At 43.6% G+C, this 25,031-nt stretch overlaps 1 protein-coding gene across 1 annotated transcript; it reads left to right on the top strand.

Moving 5' to 3' along the window:
- The first annotated feature begins 18,498 nt into the window (after positions 1 to 18,498).
- LOC311505741 (synapse differentiation-inducing gene protein 1-like) lies at positions 18,499 to 24,454 on the top strand. The gene is made up of 3 exons (XM_084569470.1): positions 18,499 to 19,015; positions 22,917 to 23,054; positions 23,759 to 24,454. Exons 1-3 carry the CDS (start codon positions 18,518 to 18,520, stop codon positions 23,915 to 23,917), a joined length of 795 nt encoding a protein of 264 aa, XP_084425596.1. The 5' UTR covers positions 18,499 to 18,517; the 3' UTR covers positions 23,918 to 24,454.
- Positions 24,455 to 25,031: the final 577 nt, after the last annotated feature.

Below are 25,031 nucleotides of genomic sequence, written 5' to 3'. Positions count from 1 at the left end.
TATTAAACCGTGTCCCGTGTGTTGTGCTGAATGTCACCACTGGGGGGCAGCAAAGAATCGTCGTAATAAGGCTTCAGCTTCTTTCTAATGATTGTTGACTTTCAGTTTCCAGACCTGTGTTGCACTCCAATAAGATGGCTGATTGTCTGAGATTATTCATGTCAAATAAAAACAGGGGGGGAAAACGCAATCAGATAATTTTTTAATATTCTACAGTTTAATTTAATTTGGACACATCCGTTGCACGTTTGGATTATGTTCTGATGAAGGCAGTCTTGTACATCAGCAGCACATGTGAGTATCTGCAGACTGGTGGAATTATGGATTTGTGAGAGATACGCCTTTAAAGACAGGCTGTGTCACCCTGTTGTCTGGAGACTGTGTGCCAGTCTGGCTTGTCCCTGGAGCTTTCCTGCAGGTAATGAGTCCAACTCCACAGCACATGCTGGCCTGTAGATAATGAGAGGGCAACTGTCTGCTGTTGGAGATCCAAACCTAATCCATAACATTTTCGCCAAGGCGCTCTGCGAACAGGAGGTGATTTTTATTTATTGTTGTGATTCCGTGCGTGCATTTCTATGGCCCTAACAGGAAAAAAAGGAGAGCCATTTGACTTAAATCATGTTGTGCGTCTTCATTTCTTGCAGCCGTAACGACTTGTTGCCTTGCAATGGCTTGACAGCGGGCAAAGAGAGCCTGTGAAAAAAGGACAGTCTCTGAGGCAAGGCGGCAGCAGCTCCCAAGCCTAACGCCGCTGACAGCTAATTTACTTTTATTTGAATGTGACACCCAGCTGCTGGGTAGTAACACCCCAAGTCTTCCAGGCTGCACGCACGCTAATGCTGGATAATTTCCAATATCATGCCTGGCTGAGAGAAAGTGACGGAAGGAACATGTGTTAAACTCAGGGGGAAAGATGCCCTCGCAAAGGCACTTTTTTCCCCCCCATCTAGGCTGTTACACAGGCTGGAGAAGAGAAATTCATTTACCCTGACATGCTAAAGTAGTCATCATAAAGATAAATATATCACACCAGAACCAGAATCCATTTCGAAAGCCAATAGAGAATGTAAACATAATTAATTGAAGTGCATTTAAGCCTGAAGGAGATTACCAGGCACACATATGTAGGCTAAATGATACAGAGCACAACTCCATACATTGGGAGCAAAATATAGCACTTCAAAAGTCAGCCTAATTACAGCAGGCAGACAGAGATGATTTATCACCCAGACATCAGTGCACTTGGGGGAACTGGGCCATTGTGAGATGCCCATAAGTTAACTAAATCTGCTAAGTCTAATGAACACACTCCAAAACTAATTAGAAGAAGATGTGGAACAACCCATTACGTCCCCGTGATAGCAGGAGTGGGACACAGAGAACACAATGAGAGCACAACACAGCAGAGCCACCGACGCGGTGCCTGTAGGATACCACAGCCGAACTCAACTCCACTAATTCCCTTGATTATTAAACTTGAGTTCATTAAGTTCTAATGATGGCCAAAGGACGCTCGTGGAAGAGGCAGAGAGAGAAACTGTGCAGAAGGTGCGGGACAGAAAAAGGGAGAAAGACGCGCCGAAACCTTCCGGAGGAGGCTCGAAAATGGAAGCTGTGGTGAATTTTTTTAATTAACCTTGATGATAGCGGAGGAGTGTAACAAGAGAAGGGGAAAGCACCACTGCTCAGCCACATTGTCACATTTTGGCCTTTAACAATCACGTAGACTCAGCTTCATAATACAAACTAATCCACTTATCAGGGCCCGGGCGAATGTTGGATAGTGAAAGAGAAGAGGCGAAGTCTGAAGCTAATACATGGGTAATGAATGTGTGGGCTACAGTGTTGGCTGTGCAAGCACCCACAATGAAACATCAGTTTACCTTTCTAGCTCCACATAATAAAGTCGTGCACGCACACATAAAGCAATCTATGGGTGCAGAAATTCATATCCTGCAAATATCCAGTGAAGTGGCTTCATATTATTCATCTTGCTGGCATACCAGACAATGCTTCGGCTCTCGCATATATTTTTGGCAGGAAGCAAAGAAGCACACAAACAGAATGATGCATTTAAAAGCCACAAACGCGTCCTTGGTTTCGGCGGTTTTGTGCGTTCAGTGCATCCCTGCAACTTGTTAGTCACGTTATCAATAACGCACATTACAAGAACAAGAGAAACAAGACACGGCTTGGAGTTACATGTTGTTTAGGTAATGTGAGATTTATGTTAATACACAGTTCACCAGTGCAGCTGTCAGAATGATATATGATAGATTTTCTGTTCCCTGTTATTGCTCCTGAAGGTGTGCTTCAGTGGAAAGTGTTGAATGAATAAACTAAAAATAAAGCAGCTCTAAAGCATTGAAATAAATGCTTCATAATGGCCCGCACTGAGTGGAACTGAAGAGCAGATTGTTAGCATATTTCATACCGCGCTGCAAATCGCAATATCGTGTCAAGCAGAGCCAATACTGCAAACAGAAGAGGCAGATTTAATGGCGATATAAAAGAGAGGAAAACACTGATAGGAGCGAGCTGAAAGAAAGAAAGAAAAAAGTGCTGCAGTGCTGGTGCAACCAGAACGCCTTCCCAGTCAGCAGGACCCTCAAATACAACCCAGTGCTAAGATCAAGGAAAATGAAGCAGAGCATGGCTGCAGCAAGGGAGCAGGTACAGAGCGAGGAGGAGAGTGCGTTTCCCCCAGTGAGAATCCCTTGCGAAGGTGAGTAACATAGAGCAAATCAAGCAGTCGTCTGTCTCTGAACCCACAAAATTCAACATTTCCTTCTGTTTTCACAGAGCAGTGCCCCCATCCGCTTAACAGGAACCACAGCTGCTGCTTATTAATACAAAAACAGAACATGCAGTACAGATCACTGAAATAAGACTGTACCACTTTGTTTTGATATTATGAACAGGCTGTATTTGGCAGAATTCTTAAAAGGGAATCCACTTATACATATCCTTCCCATTGTTTTTCATATGCATTAATAATACATACAATAATACAGCTTTTACACGTTGGAGTGATATTCAAAAACAATTTAAGTCCAGATATTTTTACTTGTATTAAGACACGTGCAGAAAACTTAACACAGTAAGAGAATAGCCACGCTAGCAGCTCTGTGAGCCTGTATTCAGGGACAGTTAGCTAATGTTAGCATGCTAACATGTTTATGTTGTTAATTATCTGTAGTTTAGCAAGTAAGCTTAATAGCAATTGCTAACGGTGTTGGCTAAGGTGGTTAATTATTGATGTGATTAAGCTGATGAGTCAGGAGCCGTGTGGAGTTAAATTACATATTTGCTAATGACCGGTGTCTTTATTTACCTTAATTTCCAGATTTTTCTGTGACTGCTTGAAACAGCACAGTGAAATGATGATGAATATGGAAGTTTTAATGATCTGAGTTACGATCTGAGTTTTGTGAAGGTCCCTAAAATAACTAACATTACATGGAGTAACATGGAGATTAATAAACAAATGACGCGTGCGCTTAAAGTGAGTGAGAGACACTTGGAACTGCTTGTCCCAAAACATGTGTCATCTCCCCAAGTTATGACACACGCAGCAGCTGCTGTCTCTAATGAATTGCCACTGTAATAATATTCTACTGCACCGCAATAGATCCCAGTGTTTATTTGCATAAAGAGCATAGAACTGAGATTGGGTCTCAAATGCTGGATGGGGACACATATGGAGACAGGTTTTAATGTCCACTTACAATTAGATTACCCAGGTCAGATGTTAATGCAAGGTCTGATTGTTGTTTGCTGTTCATTTCAAGTAGTAATACCACCAGTCACCACTAGATGGCTGCCACTTATCAGTTCAGCAGCTTCTAACCTAAGGAAAACTACTTTTCTATTACTGAAAAATAATCACAATCATCAGACTCAGAGCGTCACATACATTTCATTTTTGGTGAAACATACGGCTGTGGGGTTGGTGACGCACAGTGCATTGCAACATTTGCTATTCAGCCACTGCATTTATTACACAATACGTGCAATTAGATAACTCACAATTCAAATTACATTATACTGAATCACCGTCGTCCCCCTTTCAAAGCAGCAAAATAATCAATGGCCCTCTCACTGAAATGAGGAATGTTCCTGACTGGCTCCGTCTGGCAGTGCATTCAGACTCGCCCTTTGCATTACGCAGGAACATCTTGATGGCTAGTTAACTGGCGAGCCCAGCGATCAAGACAAAGGAGGTTATTTATGACAAAAACACATTAGAGCAAGCCCTCCAAGGAACCATGAAATTGCACTGCAACGGTGCAACAGTTTGAAAAAGAAGAAATTAGGTATGAGTGTCTGTCAGAGTGATATGGGTGATTTGCAGCCCGAGATCACTCCACATTCAGACGCAAGAGGACAAAGTGTCCACAACAGTGACAGTCACTGACAGCTGGCCAAACTAAACCCGTTCTTTCTCTCTTTGCTGATTCATTGCCCGATCGCCCCAATGGAGAAACCTCCAATGCCGACCGACAAATCGGCATTGCCATCCCACAGCTCTGGCATGGCTATAATTGTACACGACGATGTCTTTGGTGACTTTGCATTAGTTATATGTAATCTCACTGAGTGCCATTATTGCAGTCACACACTCCCAATAACACAGAGACCATTAACTTCAAATTAATTTCTCTTTTCATATTCTTCTTGCACTGGCAGGACTATATTGTTTTTCCTCGAGGCAAGACCTCTACATCTGCTGCGCCCTGTTTGCATATTCCAGCTCATATACAGTGTGTTTGCACAGTGCATCTCCAAACAATCATAGTTTGTGCCAATATGTGCATTCCGGGCGGAGCAGATTCATTGCAAATTTCATAGATGTAGACATAAAATAAAAACCAGAGGAACAAATTTAATAACTGGAGCACTGTTTTTGTTTTTTTTTACATTAATACATCCGGCACAGTTTGATTGCACATAAAATGAATCATTTGCAATAACCGCTCCATGCCCATTGAATGCATCCCTTTAAGAAGTGAAAATACAAATTGGATTCAGCTGTTGGAGAAAGGATACACACTGGCAGCAGGCTGCATATCATGTTCTGCTGCTTTCCCCTGATTGATTAATTCTCTAATTAGATACTAGTTTGGGGGAAGGCGATATTTTCAGGCTTTTGATTTAACATTTCAACCCTGGAACCTCACTGAACCCGTGATATTCACATTGGCACATGTATAATCAAACCAAATTAGTTTCAGATTTCAGGCAAGGCTGCTTTAGAAACACACATCGCTTCGCAAGAGATGCGGCCATTTGTTAAATGGAGCTTCACTGTGCCACAGGAATGCAAATTGTAAGTTGTTTGTTGCTGCAGCGACAACACAGAGAGAGTGTGAGGCTGTCCGTTTACTCACACCGTCAGTCGCACACACCTCTTCATCACGGCTGGCTGAAATAGCCACAGGACCTTAATGAAGGCCAGCAGGTTGTTAAGGAGCCCGTTGGTCGCTGCTAGTCGACCACCCTCTGTTGCTTTCTCCAGCGCGCATGAGGACAAGCACACAGCACAGTTCGCCTCAAAGGCCCCGAGGATACAGTGACATAAGTCCCTCGCACATCATAAAGGCACAAAACCATTGATATCACTTACTGCTCAAAGGCAATACATCTCTTAAAGGTCAGGAGTAGAGATGGTTCTGTCGCTACTTCCTCATGTCTTCTCTATATTCTCTTTGAAGGTCAGAAACTCTGTAGGAAAAAGTGGAAAGGAGAAGCTGTGTTGTCACTTCAGGATGAAATAAACTCATAATTGTAATTCAGCAAGAAAAAAAAGCTGCTTTTGTTTTATTCTGTGGCCTTGAAACAGCACAAAGGGTAGAAAGAGGGTCTGTGGTGATTTCAAAGAACTAAAGAGTGATTCATTCATTGTGTGTGGGTATGTATTGACAAAATGCATTGAAGAAACATTCCCTTTAGGTATTGTCAAGCTCATTGTTTAGCATGTCCTTAAGTGTCGTAGATAAATTAATTTCTACCAAACAATCCCTAGGTGCGTTTACATAACCTCATAGTCATGATCATGTGTTTTAAGTATCTTCTTTTTCATGCAAACCTCTATCTCTATCTCACAAACCTGCATAAGCCCAGTGGCTGGTTGTGGGAGACACATTTGAGATACCGTCGCATTTATCCTGGTCTATGACTGCTGCCGACTACCTGAGGCAGTGCGGCTTCAGCGAAGTCACATAACGGACACACAAACAACAGCAGCTATCACTCACTTCTGGAGATATGAAGACACAAGAGTGTGGTCTTTGGGTGATGAATTGTCGGCAGTTTCGTTATCAGGCTCCATCCATGCATTATCTATAACCTCTTATCCTGTGGAAAGGTCACAGGCGGGCTGGATGCTTTCCCCAGCTGGCACTGGGCAAGAGGCAGGGCATCACATGGCGAACACAGAGAGACAAACAACCACTCACACTCTCAAGCGCAGCCAATTTAGAACCACCAATTAGCTAACATGCATGCAGGCAGAGCAGCAGCAGAAAAAAACAAAAAAAAACAAAAAAAAAACTCACAGGCACATAGCAAGTACCCACACAAAGGCCCAGAATCGTCTTTGATGTGAGGCAACGGTGCAAACCGCTGCCACCACTTATCAGGCCACTGGCGTGGGGAAAGTTTTTAAGTAAAAAAAAAAAAAGGTTATTTCGTCACCAAACATCAAAACCAAAGAAGTGAATCTGATCTGGATCTGATCTGCCTACCGAATGTGGTTTGCGGTGTTGGCGTTGCTAAGCTATTGTTAGTACGTATGCACCAATCAGTCATATCATATTATGACTACCTTCCTAATATTGTGTAGGTCTCCCTTGTGCCTCCAAACAGTTGTGACTCATCAGAGAATGGACATGGGCCTTCTGAGGGTGTCCTGTGGTGTCTGGCAACAGAATGTTGTTAGTGGGGTCCTTTGGGTCCTATGGGTTGAGGGGAGGGGCATCTGTGGATCATCCCACAGATACTTGATCAGTTTTGGATCTAGTGAATTTGGAGGCCAGGTCAACACCTTGTGCTGTTTTTCCTGTTTTTATGAGTTGTTCCTAAACTGTTTTTTGTGTGTGTGCCTGTGTCAGGTTGCATCCTGCTGGGGATGGCTGCTGCCATCAAGGAGTGTCATTGCTATGGGGTGGGGGTGCCTGGTCTGGTCTAGATGGGTGGTACATGTCTAAGTAACATCCACACGAAAAATGCCAGGTCCAAAAGTTTCCCAGCAGAACATTTTATTGTCACAAGATGGTCAAAGTTATTTACTTCTTCTGTCAGTGGTCATAATGTTATGCCTGATCGGTGTAATAGGACCAAAACTGGGATGAGCATCAAAACAGGGATACCGGTGCACATGTCAAAACAGTCACTGGTAATACTCTGAGAGATTATATCTGCAGTACCACACTGCATGGCTCCTGTTTTTCTTCAAGGATCGCTTAGCTGATCTCTGGAGTCAGCGGTGCAATGAGCACAAGTTAATTTGGGTCAACTTGAGAAAAGTTAAACACATCACACACAACTCTCCACCATCTGCGAGCAGCCAGCCCACAAGGGAGCAACCAACTGTTCGGACTAATGCGATGTGATGCAGTTCTCCCTGCAGGTGTCCCCAGGGAGTGACCATTAGCATTGTCACATCCTTCAGAGTCATCTTTTCCTTTATGATTAAAATAGGTTCAGCAGAAAATACAGAGGCCTACCTGCACTGGTGGTCTGTCACGTATTTTGTATTCTGCTGCAATTTAATAAGCACGGTTACCAAGGTCTACTCTTTCGGTCGACCCGCAAGGTCCAGAAATATGACTCATGACCTACCCCATACCTCGTCAGCTGCATGAGAGGAGCTGTCTGCTCATAATGTGAGCAGACAGCTCAGACCCTGTGCTGCCAGAGCTCTTCGTTTATACATCATATTGCCAGGAACCGTCTCTCCTGGCATGTCAGAAAACCTCAAACTCTCAAGTCCTTGGGGAACCAGTGAACGGTTGCAAAAACTCAGGGACATATTCCAAAGTTTTGGGTGTTTTGATGCCTAAAGTTAGTGCATGTAGGTACACGTGGCCAGCAGTAGAGTTATTCCTCACTTGTATCTACCAACCTTTAGTACTTTTGTTGTGGCTTGATGAAATTTCTCCGGCATGCTACACAGTATTAGCATATACCATATTATTATAATATTACTATATTTAGGATGTTATACCGTGGACTTGTGTTGCAATTACTTTAAAGAGTTCCTGCTGGAAACTGAAGTGGGAGGTGGACCAGGAGAGAAGAAACAACAGAAATAATGAGCAAAAACAAGGTCACCAAGCAGCCACTGCTTGGTGACCTTGAAGACACCACTGGCTTGTCACTTTTAAAAATGTACAATGTACATCATTAAATACAGTACATCGAAATACCAAATGTAAAACTATGTTGATATTACTCTTTACAAAATACCAAGATCTATCAAGATTCTGCTGTTTATACAGAATTCCTTTAGGAGATGTCCAAAAAAACATATCTAATGTATGTAGATTTTTCTAAATGTTTTTGTCATCTCACATTCTTGTTTTCAGATCAGTCGTTGCTTGGATGGCGGTGTAATCACACATGGACAGCACCATTTTCAAGACATCCTGCAAAATATAATATTAGTCCCATCTATTTGTTAAAAGCCACAGACAGAATTATCATATCTCCTTTTTTTTTTTTTTGCCAAAGCAAACGACAGTTGGTCAAAAAAGCCAATCACTGCCAAGGAAAGTGTGCGCCTCGAGTGCACGTCGACCTCTGTGACTTCCTGTCTCTCGCATACCGGCACAACTTGGCGAGCAAACCTGCAGTAAGAGAAATCTTTAGTAGCTTTAACTTTAATATTAACACTCTCTGCCATAACAATCTGCAACGGTTTATTGGCCCCAACTTTAATCTAAGCACACACACACACACACATACACCATGATGATGGAATATAGGAAATGTATAAAAATACCCAGGGATAAGAATAGAGGCGTCTCCTGTGAATTAGCTGAACTAACCCAAATAACCCAAGTGTTTCCTCGACAGGTTCACCCTCTCTCTCTCTCTCTCTCTTTTCCTTTTCCTGCACTTGGTAACCATGGTTACCTGGGGTGTCACTTTGTCAACCTATTTTAAGAAACTATCATCCCTTATATAGAGTACCACAGAAACACACACTTTGTAGGAGGAAGCCACTCAATTTGTCACGCTGATGGCTTTCGGTTGCGTAATGTTTAACTCTGGCTAATCGCTTTACAGCACATGCAGTGTAAACACAACACCAGGCCATGTTATGTTGGCTGTACAAGTCAGTCGGGAAGATTACCGGATTGCGAAAGGGATGAAGTGGAGGTTTACACATTTTGACTGATTTTGCCAACTACTTAATTTTTAAGTCCACCGCTTTGGTGTAGGCTAAATATCCTAAAATGTATTGCCATGATATTTAATACCAACATCCAGGTCTACCCAGAGGATGATTCCTAATATCGTCATTGATCCCGTGACCTTAGGTGCAACGGAGGTCACCGTTTTCCCCTCTTGGGAAAACTTTACTAGATAAACTGGCACAAAGATTTGTGCAAGCAAAGATGAATTGCAATAATTCACCATAGTGCTTGACGTGCACTTAAACACATTCCCACGAGCCTCGGCTGTCCTGTGCGTTTAGAACTGCTTGTTTGCATGCTAGCTAGCATGCTATCATGCAAGCAAGAAGCACTAAACACACAGGACAGCTCACAGAGATAGTGAACATAGTAAGACATCACAACTGCTAAAATGTGGCATGTTAGCATGCCGCCATTAGCTGTCCTTAGCTCAAATACGCTCCAGTGGAACATAAGCTTGAATATTAAAGCAGCTAAAGTATGCAAGCTGTGTGGTGTGTAATTGAAAAAGCACAAAACAGATGGTTTACTGAACAGTTTTAACCAGCAATACGTCACTGATTGAGCAAATGAAAACTAAGAAAGCCTGCCCTCCTGCACCAAGGCAGCCAGTCATCTCTATTTAGGTGCAGTCCTTGAAACGAAAGGGAAGTCTTTGGCTTTTCCAGCCAGCAATAAACACATCCATATATGTTTTTATTGCTCGCTCGACCAAGCGGACATTTACGTGAGACTTTCTCTCTGAACAGTTCGCATTGCCACAGTGGAACGGCGCACCCACCTCTGGCTCAATGTCAAGAGAAAAATAGGTCATTACGAAATGAATGAGAGATTAAAGAGGACCTGATTAAATCTCCATCACTCGAGCCATCACTCAGCATAATGAGCGCTTCAATAAAATATGGATATGCCAATAAAATATGTATACTTCCAGCAGTCCCCTGTGTTAAACTGACTTAACTTTAGAGTCCAGCATCTCTAGAATCACAGTTAGATTTCCATGAGCCTTAATAAATATGTTCAGCGGGTGCGAGCTTATATTTATTATGTTCAGATGAGAATTTGGACAAAGAGGGAAAAAAAAATAATAATTGAGAAACACTTCATCAGTGGTTCAGCTTGTTCTGATTGTTCCAAGTGTGGTCGTGATGTTCTCATTGCATCCCGCGGATAACCTCTTTCTCTCGATGACGGGAATAAACAACACAGACAGTGGCTGTGACAACTCCGGCCTTGAACAGAGGAGGAGGAAAAGCCAAAAATACTGCATTTCAATGAATTATGCATCGCAAGGCATCTATTATTCAGCCTTACAAGAGAAAGCAATGTCAATTATGGCGCAGACATGTTGTCGAGTATCATCCATAGTCCTATCAGCTCATGAAGGAGCTTTCAACAGTCACAAAGGCATTTTATTTTCTCATTTTTCAACAAATGCTTTAGTGTCATGTTAATATTGTTTCCTGTTTCATGGCATTACATTAGATTAACTATTACTCTCCTAATTAAAAAGCATGAGAATATTTCTTTCATGACATAACGCAATTTTGGGATTAACAATATCACCGACGTCCTCATCTGCTACTTTGCTTTTCAAGCTATTACTCTATTCCAGCAGACGGCTGTTTGGAGATTGATGACCAAAGTGATATAGTGAAGGAAACCGGTCATTTAAAGAGCCTTGGACCAGGCTGCTCCAATGGATGAGCAGTTACAGAAATTCATCTTCCTTCACCGAGGACCACGATGATTTCTCCGCTCCCTTGGGTTACACATGTGAGCATCGATTCTCTTAAAAGGCTGTCCGAGTCAACAAATATCCCATGGAGCAGTTCTCAGATGTCACTGATACAGAAAACAATCGCGTGGCAGAGCATCATAGATTTTGTGACAGGCTGTAATTATGTCCACATCGGTCCTTCACTGGGGAAACAAGACACACATCTCCGGTGGGTCCATTAGAGGCTTTTGAAAATAAAAGGGAGGACAGAAGTCACAAACAAGCACTTCCTCCTGACCTTTTGACACCCACAGGAATCCCAGGGTTATATTGTTTATTAGTCACAGCATCAGCCGGTGTGACAGCATGCGCCGAAAATAGCTTTTTAAATAAGGGCACCCACAGCAGCCCGCCAGGGCTCAGATAATAAACCCACCTGAAATTACAGCGCAGAGAGAGGAACATTAAGGAGGAACATTAGGGAATGTTCGGCTATTGATTCAAATCAAGGGAGGGAGCAGGGGAGGAGTTTTACTGTGCATGCATAATGCAGGCTTCAATGAAATGAAACAATTAGTTTTACAGTTTTTGTGAGGCACATTAGATGGCTGAAAACTTCCAAGCAATCTAAGACAATCTTTACATCAGCATTTTTGTTTTATTGTTCGCAGTGCACCAAATGATTCTGTGCACGACAGAAACTAATGAACCAATGAAGTGTTTCTGAGACTTCCTTATTTGCACAGATGGTGAATTCACTAAGGGATTGGATTTTTGTGACATTGCAATGTGGCTTGGAAGCTAACCTAACAGTTTACAACGCATATAATTTGTTGCATTCACCTCATGAGTTTAAGTCGCCCTCCTTTTTGCTCTTTTTTAGTCTCCACCACCTCCTGGCAGAAATGTCTTTTCAGGTCTTTTCATCTCTAGATGCTTCACTGTATCGACCAACCAGAACTGTGCTGTTTGGTGCCGGTATTGTTCAAACCGGGGTTTACAGCTTTTGCTGCTGTAAATAGCTGCCTACAGTGGCCATATACAACTCTGTAAAAGCGGTGAGGGTGAACCAGAACAATAAAGTTGTTTCACACCACACGGAATGATTTCATCCACTGTAATTACAAAATACAGCCCCTTTAATACATGTTTGTTTAAAGGCTTCAGTGATGAACCCGCCAACAGGTTCCTGGTCCTGTTTTTGGGTCGGTGATTTAGAGGCGGTGGCTGGGGGTGCAGTGACAGGTGCAAGCACCAGGTAACTGACAAGATGCAAGCAGACAGGGCGATGAGTCACCCCGGCCCTCAGCGAGCTCCCTTCCCTTAACCTGCAACGGCTCCTAAACGATTACCTATTTATAACCCTTCCGCAGCAGCGGTCTCACAAAGACTGACAGACGGGGGAAATCTGTCTTCATCTGAGCACTGTTTTGCTCTGAAGCATATTGAAGACATAATGTTAAATCCACTGCTTTAATAGGTTTAATGGAAAATCTTAAAGTGGAAAACTCTTGGTGACATATGCAGCCTGGTCCCATGACACATCGGGGATGGATGCGCATGGTTGTGCACACATGTAATTTGTAGTTCTTCTTTTAAGACTGATGGGATAGAGTGTGAATAAAACCACATCTCTGGCACGTCACACAGCGCGCTGTCATGCCTGGCTGACTCATCTCCTGGCATACCTGAAAACCCACTCCACAGGATTAACAGTGTGTTGCTCATTAGGGCTGATAATGTTTCAAAATGGTAATCCTCTGAGGTATTATTCCTTAAAAAAAACTTAAATCCCTTTAAAGGGAGAGACGGTGTCAGTACCAAAGCATGGAATCCATAATGCAAAAACAGCTATGTAATTTCTGCTTTTCTTTTACCGCTAGGACTTCTGGCACAGCATCACTACATTAGAGGGAATCCATCATATTAATGATCCCGAGGCCACTTCATTATTCACAGAGAAGCAGCTCGGCTGTCCAAATAAATTATCATTGGTGTTCCATTAATGGAAGTTTTCAAATCTCGCCACGGAGAATGCCATTAATCTGCACACAGTCTCCCCACGGAGTGGAGCGGTGGGCTACAGTACCACTGCCAGCGATCTGTGAAGATGAGAAACTCCCCACTGTCCTCGTTCACTTTCCTTCTGTGGGAGGAAGTCCAGCTATGACTGACGTTAACTGCGACTCCAGAGCGGTATCTCCCCCAAGTTTGCACGCTTTGCATTTTTCATGCACCGCTAAAGGGACGTGCTCCTACAGGTGAAGGGCAGAGCCAGAAAGTGGTATTTTCTGTTGGAAATTGCCGATGACAAACTCTGACCTTTCCCCTCCTGATGGAGCGCTTTCAGCTAATTCGACACATATTGCATTTGCGCGTTAGATAATTGCAAAGGCAAAAGCCTCCGTTGGTCCCTTGGGGACTCCCGGCGCATCCATCCTCCCAGCACTGGCACAGAGACACGTGGGCCAACTTCCAGCCACATACTGTTAATATTCTGATTGAACATTTGTAGAGGGACCTTGAGAAGTCACATACTGCGCAACTTTCGAACGCTTTAATGAAATTGCTTCTCATAATGTTGGCATTCACCGACTATTATGTTTTTCATTATGACAGGCTACTGTAGGAGTCAAGCTCCTTTTCATTTTCTCGAGACGTAAGATACCAATAAATCCATTTCCCTTAAAGCTCTGCACTGCCTGGACTTACTAAGACCTTAACAAACAACTGAAGCAAAGTTCCGTGATATAGGCCGCAGAAATTAATTCTGTGGAGAAATGAATTCTGTGGATGTCTGATTGAAACACGTTATGATAAACAGACAGTTCTCTTAAGCTCGCTTCGCTCCTTTGAAAGAAATAGCCACCGTCTGAATGTGAGCTGGATCTGTTATTTATTCTCCCACCCACTCTCTTATTCATCACTACTTTGCATTTATGCAGGCTTACTGTCTTTTCCTAACAGGCCAGCTCATTGTAGCCTGAGTCAAGTGGTGGAGGTGAGCCGGTATTCAGCCGTGGCTTTCTGTTCTGGTGCGAGCTTTCAGTCTGAGGCTTGCAGTGTGCCTCCAGGTCTTGAAAGGAGCTCCAGCATCTATTCCTGCCAAAACCTTTCTCAGTATGCTGAGCGTCCTCCTGCTCCTGCACCTGAACCTGGCGCTGCGGGAACTGAAGTCCCACTGTTCTCTGCAAACTGACCTCTTTGGCCAAATGGATGAGCTCCTCACAGAGCACCTGATGTCTGCAATGAATACTAGCGGCAGAAAATACTTTACAGGGTGAAAGTAACTACGTATAATAACCGCCCGACTGTTTTTGGTCTAAAAAAGCGCTGTAAATACACAAATGTGTCAATATGTAATTTCAATTTAATGGTGCATTTTCCCTCCATATCAGTCCCGTGAGCTGATTCAAGGGTCGGAGGTGCTCTATTGGCATACACGCTGCCAAAGTGTTTAATCAAACAGGAAATAATACACGGAGCAGCCATGTGGGAAAAGCTGCTTAAACCTCCCCCCTCTTTTCTTTGCAAAAGCCGTCTAGGCCAGATCAAATTAAGTGGTTTGATACTTTCTCTGCCAATCGGATTAGGCTGATTAATTCCCAAAAGTGTTTAAATGATTAAAGCTGGTTAATGGGCCTTGGGAAGGTCCATGGTGTGGGAGTTGGCTGCGATATCAAGTAGAAGTGGAGGAAAATCAATACAAAACCGTAAAGACGTAATCAGCTTTAGCGTCGTTGTCTTTTTTCCCCTCACTTAATAGCACATGCATACCTGCATATACAGCTTTGACAGCCTCTTTGTTTCTTGAAATTAGAAGACTCGGAGGAAAAGCTGCTTGACAAATAGTGCATCTGCCATGTTGTGACATAGTGCCTAAATTTAGAATGGAAAATGGAGCAGAAGAAGCACAGTGAGAAACATAAATATTCACAGTCCATCTACAGAAGGCTGGCAAAAGCATGGTCTGAGGAGAAATCCTGTCCTCTCGTAAACTATCCTTAATGTGGCACCACCGAGCTTTGCTGGTTGTGCCTCACAGTTTGGCGGATTTGAATCGGTCCGTGGGTTTTTTCCCTCGTTCTGAAACAGATCTTTATTAGAAAACATTCCTCTGTAATTTCTGCTATAAAGGCAAATGGAGAAAGAGGAAGATGGAGAGAAAAAAGGATAAACGGTTACAGGTTCCGCTTCCCCCTCATCGCCCCCTCTTCTAATATACTCGTCTCCTGAGGGAGTGGTATCCATCACGGAGACGGCTGGGCCGTTATGCCACGTCGCCTCGTGTATGTGAACACAAGGTGACTCTGGGAGAGACGCGGCTTCACGGGCGCCCAGTCTTATAAATGCAGCCCCATGTTTCCCCCATAAAGTGTCCATCAGCACCTTAATGCATCTCCCAGTGAAAGTGACAGAGCCTGGGCTTGCACATTATTAACTCCAGACATTTTTATGAGCCTGTGGAACAGAGTGCTCCTTCTGAATAAGATATGTGTCCACTGTTCCGAGGCCGTATATCAGTCTTTTAGTTTTGGCAGAACATCACAACCTTTGATAAATGCTGTTTTTAGTGCGCTTTACATGAGTCGAAACCACAGGCTGTGTCCCTGCAAACGCCGTCCCTCTTCCATCATTTCCCCCCCCCCCCCAGCAGAATCCAAATAAATTGGGCTTAATTCTTCTGTGTGTAATCTATTATGTCACCCATTTTGCTTGCATGGGCAACACATCTATATTAATGTTATGTAAACTGTGTTTACAATGATAAATTGCAGCATGTAATCATAAGCCGCTTAGCAGAGTGGGGTTAAAGGCACATCCAAATTGGCAGGCTCATAATAAATGCATGGGATTTGTCTAAAATATTAATCAAATATAAATGTGCAACAGTGGCTTTTTCCTGGGCTATATTTGAACTGCTACAGAGCCGTGCACATCACTGAGGACATGAGAAATTAAGTTCAGTGGGCACATTTTCTGAAACAAGTAATAAAAGCTCATGGGAGGAAGAAGGGGAATCCTAAAATTCGCGCAGCAGAAGGAGAGCTGCACGAAAAATGATCTCTGAGGTGTCTTTGTTGAGTGTTTCCTACATTCAGTGGGCGTTCTCAGTGGGGAGGAATCACACTTTAACAGCTTACAGTTTAGTTGTCAGTTTTAGTCCCATTATTTCCGGATAGCATACGAGTAAATGCCGAATGGTGACTGTTGATAATCTTAAACATATTTCAGTGGCGAGCTCAGGTGTCAAAACTCTGCTTACGCAACGAGACAAAATAGAACCGCTGGGTGGGCGTTCAAAAAAAAAAAAAGATTTAAGAAAAAGAAAAACCCCAGCCAGCACATGAGGCGCTGAATGGAAGAAGACGCCCAAGCAAGCAAGGCAAACGGAGTTTGGAAATGTCAAATCCGTGGTCGGTAATAGAGTTTGCAGAGCGCCTCGCACAACAGCCAATCATTTGGCTGGAGTCAGCTCAGCCTCTGTCGGAGTTGTTCGGAGCCAGAGCCTCAGCGAGATACCGCGCGTAAAATCTACCTGCCAGACGCAGCGGCGGCAGTGCCATGGCAAGGAGAGCTCAGCGGGCAAAGTCCATTCCCACAGACACGGAATGACCTGCTTTCACACGGATGCCATATGTTCTGCTGCGATGGCACCTTTCCCAAAAGTGATAAGTAAGAAGGTGGGTCAGTCCGTCTGTCTCCATCGACTCAGTTACGCCGAGGAACGATGCTGAACAAACCTTCGGGAGGATTTTCTACTACAGGTATGTTATTGTAGGAGATGTTTAGCTTCCAGTGGTCCAAAATGATTCTTAAGATGTTATTCAATAGGAGATTTCGTTTCCTCAGGAGCAGCCACATAAAATTGCGAAAATTAAGTTTTGCAATTTTATGTCAAGTAAAAACATGTATGATGTCACCAGAATGTGGAAAATGGTGCGTTTGTGTGTCTAAGACAGAGGGAAAGAAAGATATATGGATAAACAAGACTAAACAGACAAAGAAAGAGAAGGTAGAGAGGCAGTGTGTGCTCGTGCTCATTAATAATCGTGAAGTCTGAGCACACACAAGCGCACTTCCTCCAGAGTCAGATGAATTATTCGTGGACGTGGTTTTTGTTGTCTAATGTAGTGTGTAATGGAATTCCTTGTTATCTGGAGAGTGGCCCAGCCTCAGAAGCATGTGAGAATGGACACAGAAGATACCAAGGCTGAGTCTTGCGCGTATGTGAGCGTGTGGGAGTGGGCACAGATTCAGCCACTGGCCCACATTATTCATGCTTCTCCACCGCAAATAACTGTGAAAGCTGCTGTGGCTGCATGAGCTTTTTTGCTTTCATGGGGGCCAAAAGGCTCCAGAGGTCTGCATGTATTCTCTGAACGCAGGGAAACCTCTGCATATGCAGGAAACAATGGATCAAATCGATTGCACTGTTAAAAACATAGCCTCCTCAGGGTGTTTATTGTTCTTTGTTGAGACAGAGTCAAAGCCATTGGTACTGTTCTGAAGACTGTAGTTATGCCATTGCACAATGTGACATGACGTTTTATTCTTCATATTTTGCCCAAACTATTTTTGTCTACATGTCATTGTGTGCCACTCAGGCGCCTCGCAAACCTCATAAATCAAACCCTGCCATACATTTTATTCTAATCAGTGGAAATTCACAATATTTTTCTTGCCTATTTCTACCCTGGGGCTTGTTTCTTGGTTCAAGATTTATTTTTATTTTTAAAAAAGATTTGCTATGTTCTGCTAATTTCACAATATAATGCAGCTGCCTTAGTGGCTATTATATTATTTCATCATTGGCCATGGGTTGGCAGGTTAATTTGACGGACCACTTAGACCGACTGTTGGCGCTGAAACAGGGGGTGTAACTCCTGTCTGGGCTTTTAATTATCAGTATTATTATTATTTTACGTATATCCATTCATTTTTTCATTTAGATTTTTACCCCATTCATCCCACTCCTCAGCTCCATTTAAAAACATTCAGAAAGAGTTGAGGGGGCCACTTTGCAGACCCCTCAAATCAGTATGCATTGTGATATTCAGTGACGCAACTTCCATGCAGCTTGGCATGACATGCGGAAGATAATTTTTCCCCTACATGTTTATGTGAACCTGTGGGTGTGAGATGCAACAGTTGAACATACAGCAGATGGTGATTTTACGGCTCGGAGTGGAGAGAGCTTGTGAGAGGAATGCTGATTGCCAAACAAGATGAAATATTTCTTTCACTCAGTTCTTGCACACAAAGGCACGTTATTACTGAAAGGCTTGATTTCTAGACCGACTATACAACACTTTGAATAAGTGTACATTTCTAAGAATCCGCCATGAATTTTATTGGATCTCTTTTTGACATGTTTTTACAGCTACTGGACCTTCTTTGGACTCCATCCTTTGATCCACTTGACGTTTGCAGACCCCCTACTATCATGGAGAGCCTCAGCGAGCTCCAAAACCCCCTGCTGGACAAAAACAGCAGACACGCGGTCCCCAACGACTACCAGGGCTACCAGTGCGACTACCCGAGCCAGCCTTACCAGGACAGCCTGATTGGCTACTACTACACCGGGACCAGCGGAAAGCACAAGACCCAGCAGTACTTGGACGCGACGTCTCTCCATCTAGCGGTGGAGGCCTTTTACAGGCCCAACTTCATCCTGTGCAAGGACGACGTCAGCCTTCACAGCAAGGACTCGAAGAGCGAGAGCTTTGAGACCACTTTCACAGAGTGCAAGGACACTGTGTCGGACGGAGTGTCCACGGATATCGCGGACAGCACGCAAGGAGAGAAGGACGTGAAGATCCAGACGGTGTCGTACGAGGTGGAGGAGGAGCAAGGTCCTGAATATGAGGTCAGAGGTCACACCAGAGCTAAATATAAATATGTCGTCTGCAGAGATAGCGCATAGTGATTAAGTTGAGTTTTATTTGCTCTAAGGCAATGTATATTTGTTGGCAAATTCTTGTCTTGCTAGAAGTTATCTGGGAATAATTACTCTAACCACACATGTTAAAGAGCAAATTGATTCAAGTAAGAGTCGTTTGGCTGTGTTTGACAAAGTAATTAGAATATTGAGTTGCTTCTTGAAATTAAAGGCGTTTTAACATTTACTTGTAGCCGTCAGGGCCATCTTTCAGCAGCAAATGAGTCATGCTGCGCATACTGTAGTGATGCTTATTATTTCATTTACTGTTCCAATAGACTGCCAGTGTGATTCATGCTCGTTTCTCACTCTGAGCGGTCAATCTGCCAGAGTCTTTCAAACGTGGCGCAGGGTAATTGTGAGCTTTTATTTTATAATTACGCTCGAAGAAAATGACACATGTGATTTTATCTAACCAAGCTATTGTTTTTCTAAGAGCATGACTATAACCCATAATGGCGACGGCAAGAAAAGAGCAAAGTCAGAAGTGGTGAAAATCTAATTTCACCCTGAGATGCTTGAGAAATACCCAGGGCTCTGAGCTGGCAGAGGAAGAAGTATAGCACCCTAACTGGGCTGATGATCGCGCCAACTCCTGTCACTCGGAGGCCTGGCAGATAGATAGAGACACGGCAGCGACTGCCATTAATGCCATAAGTAACGTTGTGCTTTGAGGGTATTAAGCGCGACTCTGCTGATTCATGACTGTCGGAGCAGGTGAGCCCGGAGCTAAAGTTATTCCATGTCAATTCAAAAGAGCAAATGAAACTGATGAACAGCGCTCAGATGAAAAGTCGAGCTTCCAGCCGGAATATGAGATTTTTTGCTCAGCACCTGCGTTTTCATACCCTCCCCTACTGTGGGCTTCTGTGTATGTGTGTGTGTTAAGAACTCACAAATGCCACTAGTGGGTTGATGCAAAGCAGCTTTCTACAGCAGCAAATACAACAGTGAGAGAGAGTTCAGAGCTGTGGGGACTAAAAAATAAGAAAACCAGAGCGGAGCTAAATCTACAGGATAAATGCTGCCTTCAAATGGGGTCGTGTCAACAGTGTTCGCAAGAAAAGTCCAAATGAATGGCCTCCATATGTGATACTCACAACCTTGTGAGTGGAGAGTTTACCTTTTCAGAAATGGCAGATGTTGATGGTCCCAATGGCTTCTACCTATTATTATCCAGTTACATTACTTGGTAGATATCTTTTTAAATTTTGTTCTTGGTGTTTCTAGACGCCAACAGTTGCCTAGCAGAGGTGTTAACTTATGCCCTGTCCACATATAAAGCTATTTGCTGATCCCCATTGCTTTGTAGCTGATAGTCAGTAACTAGTGGACGTTCCAGGCTCCGGTTACCTAGGTGACCCTTTTGTATATCTCCCACCCCCAAATGTTTGATAGTCAAACAAGCAGGACATTAGAATATTGCAAGTGTATGGACAGAGCTGGACCTTCTTATAGTCACCTAGCCTGGAAGCAAGCCCAAGCTTTCCACATCCACAAAACGTTGTGGTGGAAGCCTGGAGCTAGGAGTTTATTGTGCCCTACCAAAGATCTGCTGGGGCAGTCAAATCGTTTTGGAAGGCTTTATGCCGTGATGGACAGAAGAGCACCAGGACGTAGTTATACACATCCTCTGAGCGCAGTTGGATTGGATTTGTTGACAACAAAGTGGCTCTGATTGGTTGTAGGACTATCCGACTGCGTACAGAGGTATTTATTTCCTCTGTACCGGGTGAAACACGGCCCCATCATGAAATCCAAATGGTGTGTCACCAGCTTCATATTCTGATACAAACTATGCCTGGCTGTACTTGTCTAGTACTCACCAGTCTCTGTTTGAAAATACAATAAAGGGTAAAAGATCGTCTGGGTTTCTACATGGTGAATCTGGTGATAGGAACCAAAGTTGTGTACAGTGTTTCCTTGTGGTGAAAATATCTGGGGAACTCTGTGTTTGCGTCATCCGTCAATCAAAGGCATCAGTCTCTCCCACTGGCTGTCGTCTCAAATTGTGTCACCTCAAATTTGAGAATAGTTCAACTTGGTGCCCACTTCCTGTCGCCAAAGTGTTTGTTTTGGGTATCACTGCTACAACTCGCTGACTTTCTAGTCTGTTCCTGTGTGTACGCCTCATTACAGCTAATGATACCACTTGATCGCCAAGTGCTTTGTATACACTCATGCCGTAACAACAGACACATGGGTATCATTTGAAGGCAGCAATAGTCTGTCTGGTTTGTGTCTTTTGTTTACTCATTTTCCCTTCGCAGTTACATGATGCGCTATTCATAGTGAACAAGCAGAAACAACAAAAGGAAATTCCACAGCTAGTCTTCCTCGGTATATGTTTGACATTCGTGTGACAGAGTAGAAACAAAAACCAAGTATCAAACTAACCCTGTGCATGATACCGCTGTGAATGCCCATAGTAGCAAGGTGAACGGGTCTGTGTGCGCCCGGTGTTGAGTCGACTGTCTCCTCCGAACGCTAACGAGGCCTCGGAGAGAGCTGTGACAGGGTTGTTACAGGCACTGTGCCCCGGTGGAGCCCCATCAGTTATACTGACCAGACTGGGAGTGCGTCCCCAGCCGACCGGACTCAGTGTCAGGGAGACTGTCAGGAGGAGTGAATGCCCCAGTCACTCAGATCTGTTATCAGGTCTTGCTACAAAGATAAAGGGAGATTACTGCTGTTTGTGCCCACCAGTTTATTCATGTGATGTCAGATTACGCAGTTACGACCAGCTGCTGTTTTGATGGATCGCACCAGGCTGTCCAGGTGGACAGTGTTCATAAAGCAGATAACAGGGAGCTACATAATCTTTTCTTGGCAAAGGTAGCTGTATGTAAACTGCTGTGATAGTAGCGCTCCCATGCTTCACTTACCTTTAACATCTAAATAAGGTTTCTTAGCTCAAGGTAAATGTGGATCAGTTTAGAAGCTCTGAAGAGAACATTGTGTACAACATGTGCAAAAATGTGTCTGCCTGTGTTCAGTATGCTCACCTCCCTGACTGTTCCTTAATGACCTTCTACAATGGTTAGTTCAATTCCTGCCTTACATATTGATTTCTGTTTTGTGCTTTCCTCTTCCCTCTTTGATCGATCCCTGAAGGAAGCAAGACTAACAAATGAAACCTGCTCCTTATGGGGGCTGTTTATTTAGACAAACATCCTCTCTGTCTCTGGGACAGCTGAGAGAACTAAGGCCACACTCTCTTAAAGGTCACCCATGCAGCCTCAATGCTGTCCTTGCTGCGGGGACGATGTGCCCATGCAGCCTGAGTGGCATTCGAATCTATCATTCATTAGCCCCGTTCAGCCCCCGTGGCCCTGAGATTCAGTATCGAGGCTCAGTAGTGGGGGCCCGCTGAACGCGTCCTGTCTTGTAAGACGCTGGGCGCATTAAGGAAAAGATGGTGGAGGTCTCTCAGGCTGCGGAGACAATTTAGCACATAAATGACACTGTCTTCTTGTTGTTCCTCCTGTCACATTGCAATGATGGAACAATCCGTTAATCCTGTGTTATCTGTCAGTCCGCTCATGGGTGTTGACAGAGGCACCAAATCCTCTCTGGCTGGCTGAGCACATCCTGTCCTGGGCAGTTGTGGAACAAGGGCAGAAACACTGGCCTTGACGATGGTGGTGGGGGGTGGGGGACATCTACTGCAAAGATGTCCCAAGTACATCAGACTGTTACACATCAACTCTACTCTATTATTATCAGTGTTTGTCTCACGTGTCTAAGAATACATATTTCCAGTGTGTAAACTGTGCTCTAAGCTTATTTTAGACATTTAATTATTCTTTATGAACCCACTGTCTTTCAGAGCGACAGCTCCAGTGACAGCGAGAGTGAGGACAACTTCATCGTGCTGCCCCCTCGGGACTACTTGGGCCTAGCCATCTTCTCCATGCTCTGCTGCTTCTGGCCCTTGGGCATCGTTGCCTTTTACTATTCTCACAAGGTAAAGGCCCAGAGACCTCAAGCCTGTCATTAACTCTGATTACACTACATTCTAGTTAAGGTCAGTGAGCACAAGCTCTCAGACAAGTGCTACAGCAGCCCATTTTCCACTCTGCGACCCTCCTTGGTGTTGTTGCACTTGACTGGGTGTGTAAATTCAGCAGGTTCGGCCCACTTGTCAGTCATATGTATTCACTTTAGGAAACCATTAACACAGGGGCTTTGGTTCAGAGTGTGTTCCAGAGTGACAGCTCCAGCAGTGCGCTACGATTACATTATTTTTCTTTGTCCGTAGCTGAGATCTTAATTGTAATTGTAGCAACACCTCAGGTTAGTCTGATGTCAGTATCTTCCTGGTCTGTTAACATGAGGGCCAAGCCCTGCAGACCCAGCCACAGCACTGCATATCTTTGTAGCTTTGCCACATCTTCTCAGTAATTGCATAGACAATTATACCGGAACAGAAAATAATGTGTCAGAAGAATAAATAAAGGCCAGGCTCATTTTTTGATAGGAAACTAAAACACCCAAACAACACATTTGTCACTGTCACAGGGATAATGACCTAATTGCCATGGTAACTAATGGCTCCCAGAGAGCATTTCTTGTTTTCTCTCTTTAAATTGTGGCTTAACACCTACTCATACACTCGGCGCTGATGAGTAACACACCGGCTCATTTCACCCTCTGCTTTTGTTTTGTCAGACTGGCAAGGCCATCGCTAAGGGAGACTTCTCCAGAGCAGGGATGAGCTCCAGAAGAGCCCTATTCCTGGCTGCACTTTCCATTACCATTGGAACGGGGATGTATGTGGGGGTGGTTGTGGCCCTCATAGCCTACCTGTCCAAGCCCGGGCATGTATAGCACTGGGACCGCTTGCTTTGGGGGGGAGATGGAGTGAAAGAAGAGCAAGATGGAACCACAGGAGAGTTTGGACAGATCCCTTTTACCTCTCCTGAAAGCGTGTGCCTGTGCTGATGCCTAGCTGCGAAAAGAGGAAGCTATATGAAGATAAAAGACTAAACCCGAGAGAGAAATAGAATGAAATATGAGTGGATGGAGAATTTCTTGGACTGCATATTGATCAGGAGTGAATCTTTATTCCTTCCAGGAAGCAACACTCCCACCAAGGTATTCTCGCGTAACAAGAACAAGTCAGCGCTGAAAAGGATGACTATAAGACTGTACTGTACTTATGTTAGAAAAATCTGAACTCGTATCAGTAAGAAACTACCTACCTTTTACCACATTAGTCATTTACAGCATTTTTATTTGACCTTTACAGTAGGTGTGTTGTCTGTCCATACTATCACAAAATTGTGTATTATCCACTTTGTAAATGAATATCTTGGGGAGAAAAAAAATGTGGATTTTTATGTGATGTTTATTTAAAGAATATAAGTGGGAAATGGACCCTCAACAGAAAGACAACAAAGATGTCAAGAGTGTACACAAAGCTGCAGTTGACGAGAGTGATTGGTGTCTATTGTGTGCTGTAAATTCAGTCAATAAATACATTTGGCATGAATAATCAAACACTACCATGTCTCACGTTCCCTCTTTCAATTTCTCTTTGGGAGGTGGGTCTTTGCAGTGGTAGTTGAATGGGGCTAGTGAAAAATGCAAATAACAAACTGAAATACATATTTTTGCGAATAAACAAACAAAAAAAACATGGAGTTAAGATTTAATGTTTAAATGAATGTTCCTATTAGTTTTGTCAAGGTGTAAAACAAAAATTAATGAGTTGGTGTGTGATTCACCACTTTAAGCTAGAATAAAATACAGACCAACATACATGAACTTTGCTGAAAGTAATTAATAACAACTGAAGAAGTTAGGTTAAAGTAGCAAATAAAGCTGAGATGCTAATTCCCACCCATTCTGGTGGCTCATCGTGGACCCTATAATGGAAAAACAAAATAATGGTTGTCAATGGTGATCCCATTTGACTTGTGCAATAATATAATGTATAATG

This window comes from Chelon labrosus (assembly GCF_963514085.1).
Source record: "Chelon labrosus genome assembly, chromosome: 20".
Taxonomy (NCBI): Eukaryota; Metazoa; Chordata; class Actinopteri; order Mugiliformes; family Mugilidae; genus Chelon; species Chelon labrosus.
The sequence above is the reverse complement of the archived record's forward strand: the minus strand, read 5'-3'. Positions and strand labels throughout refer to the sequence as shown.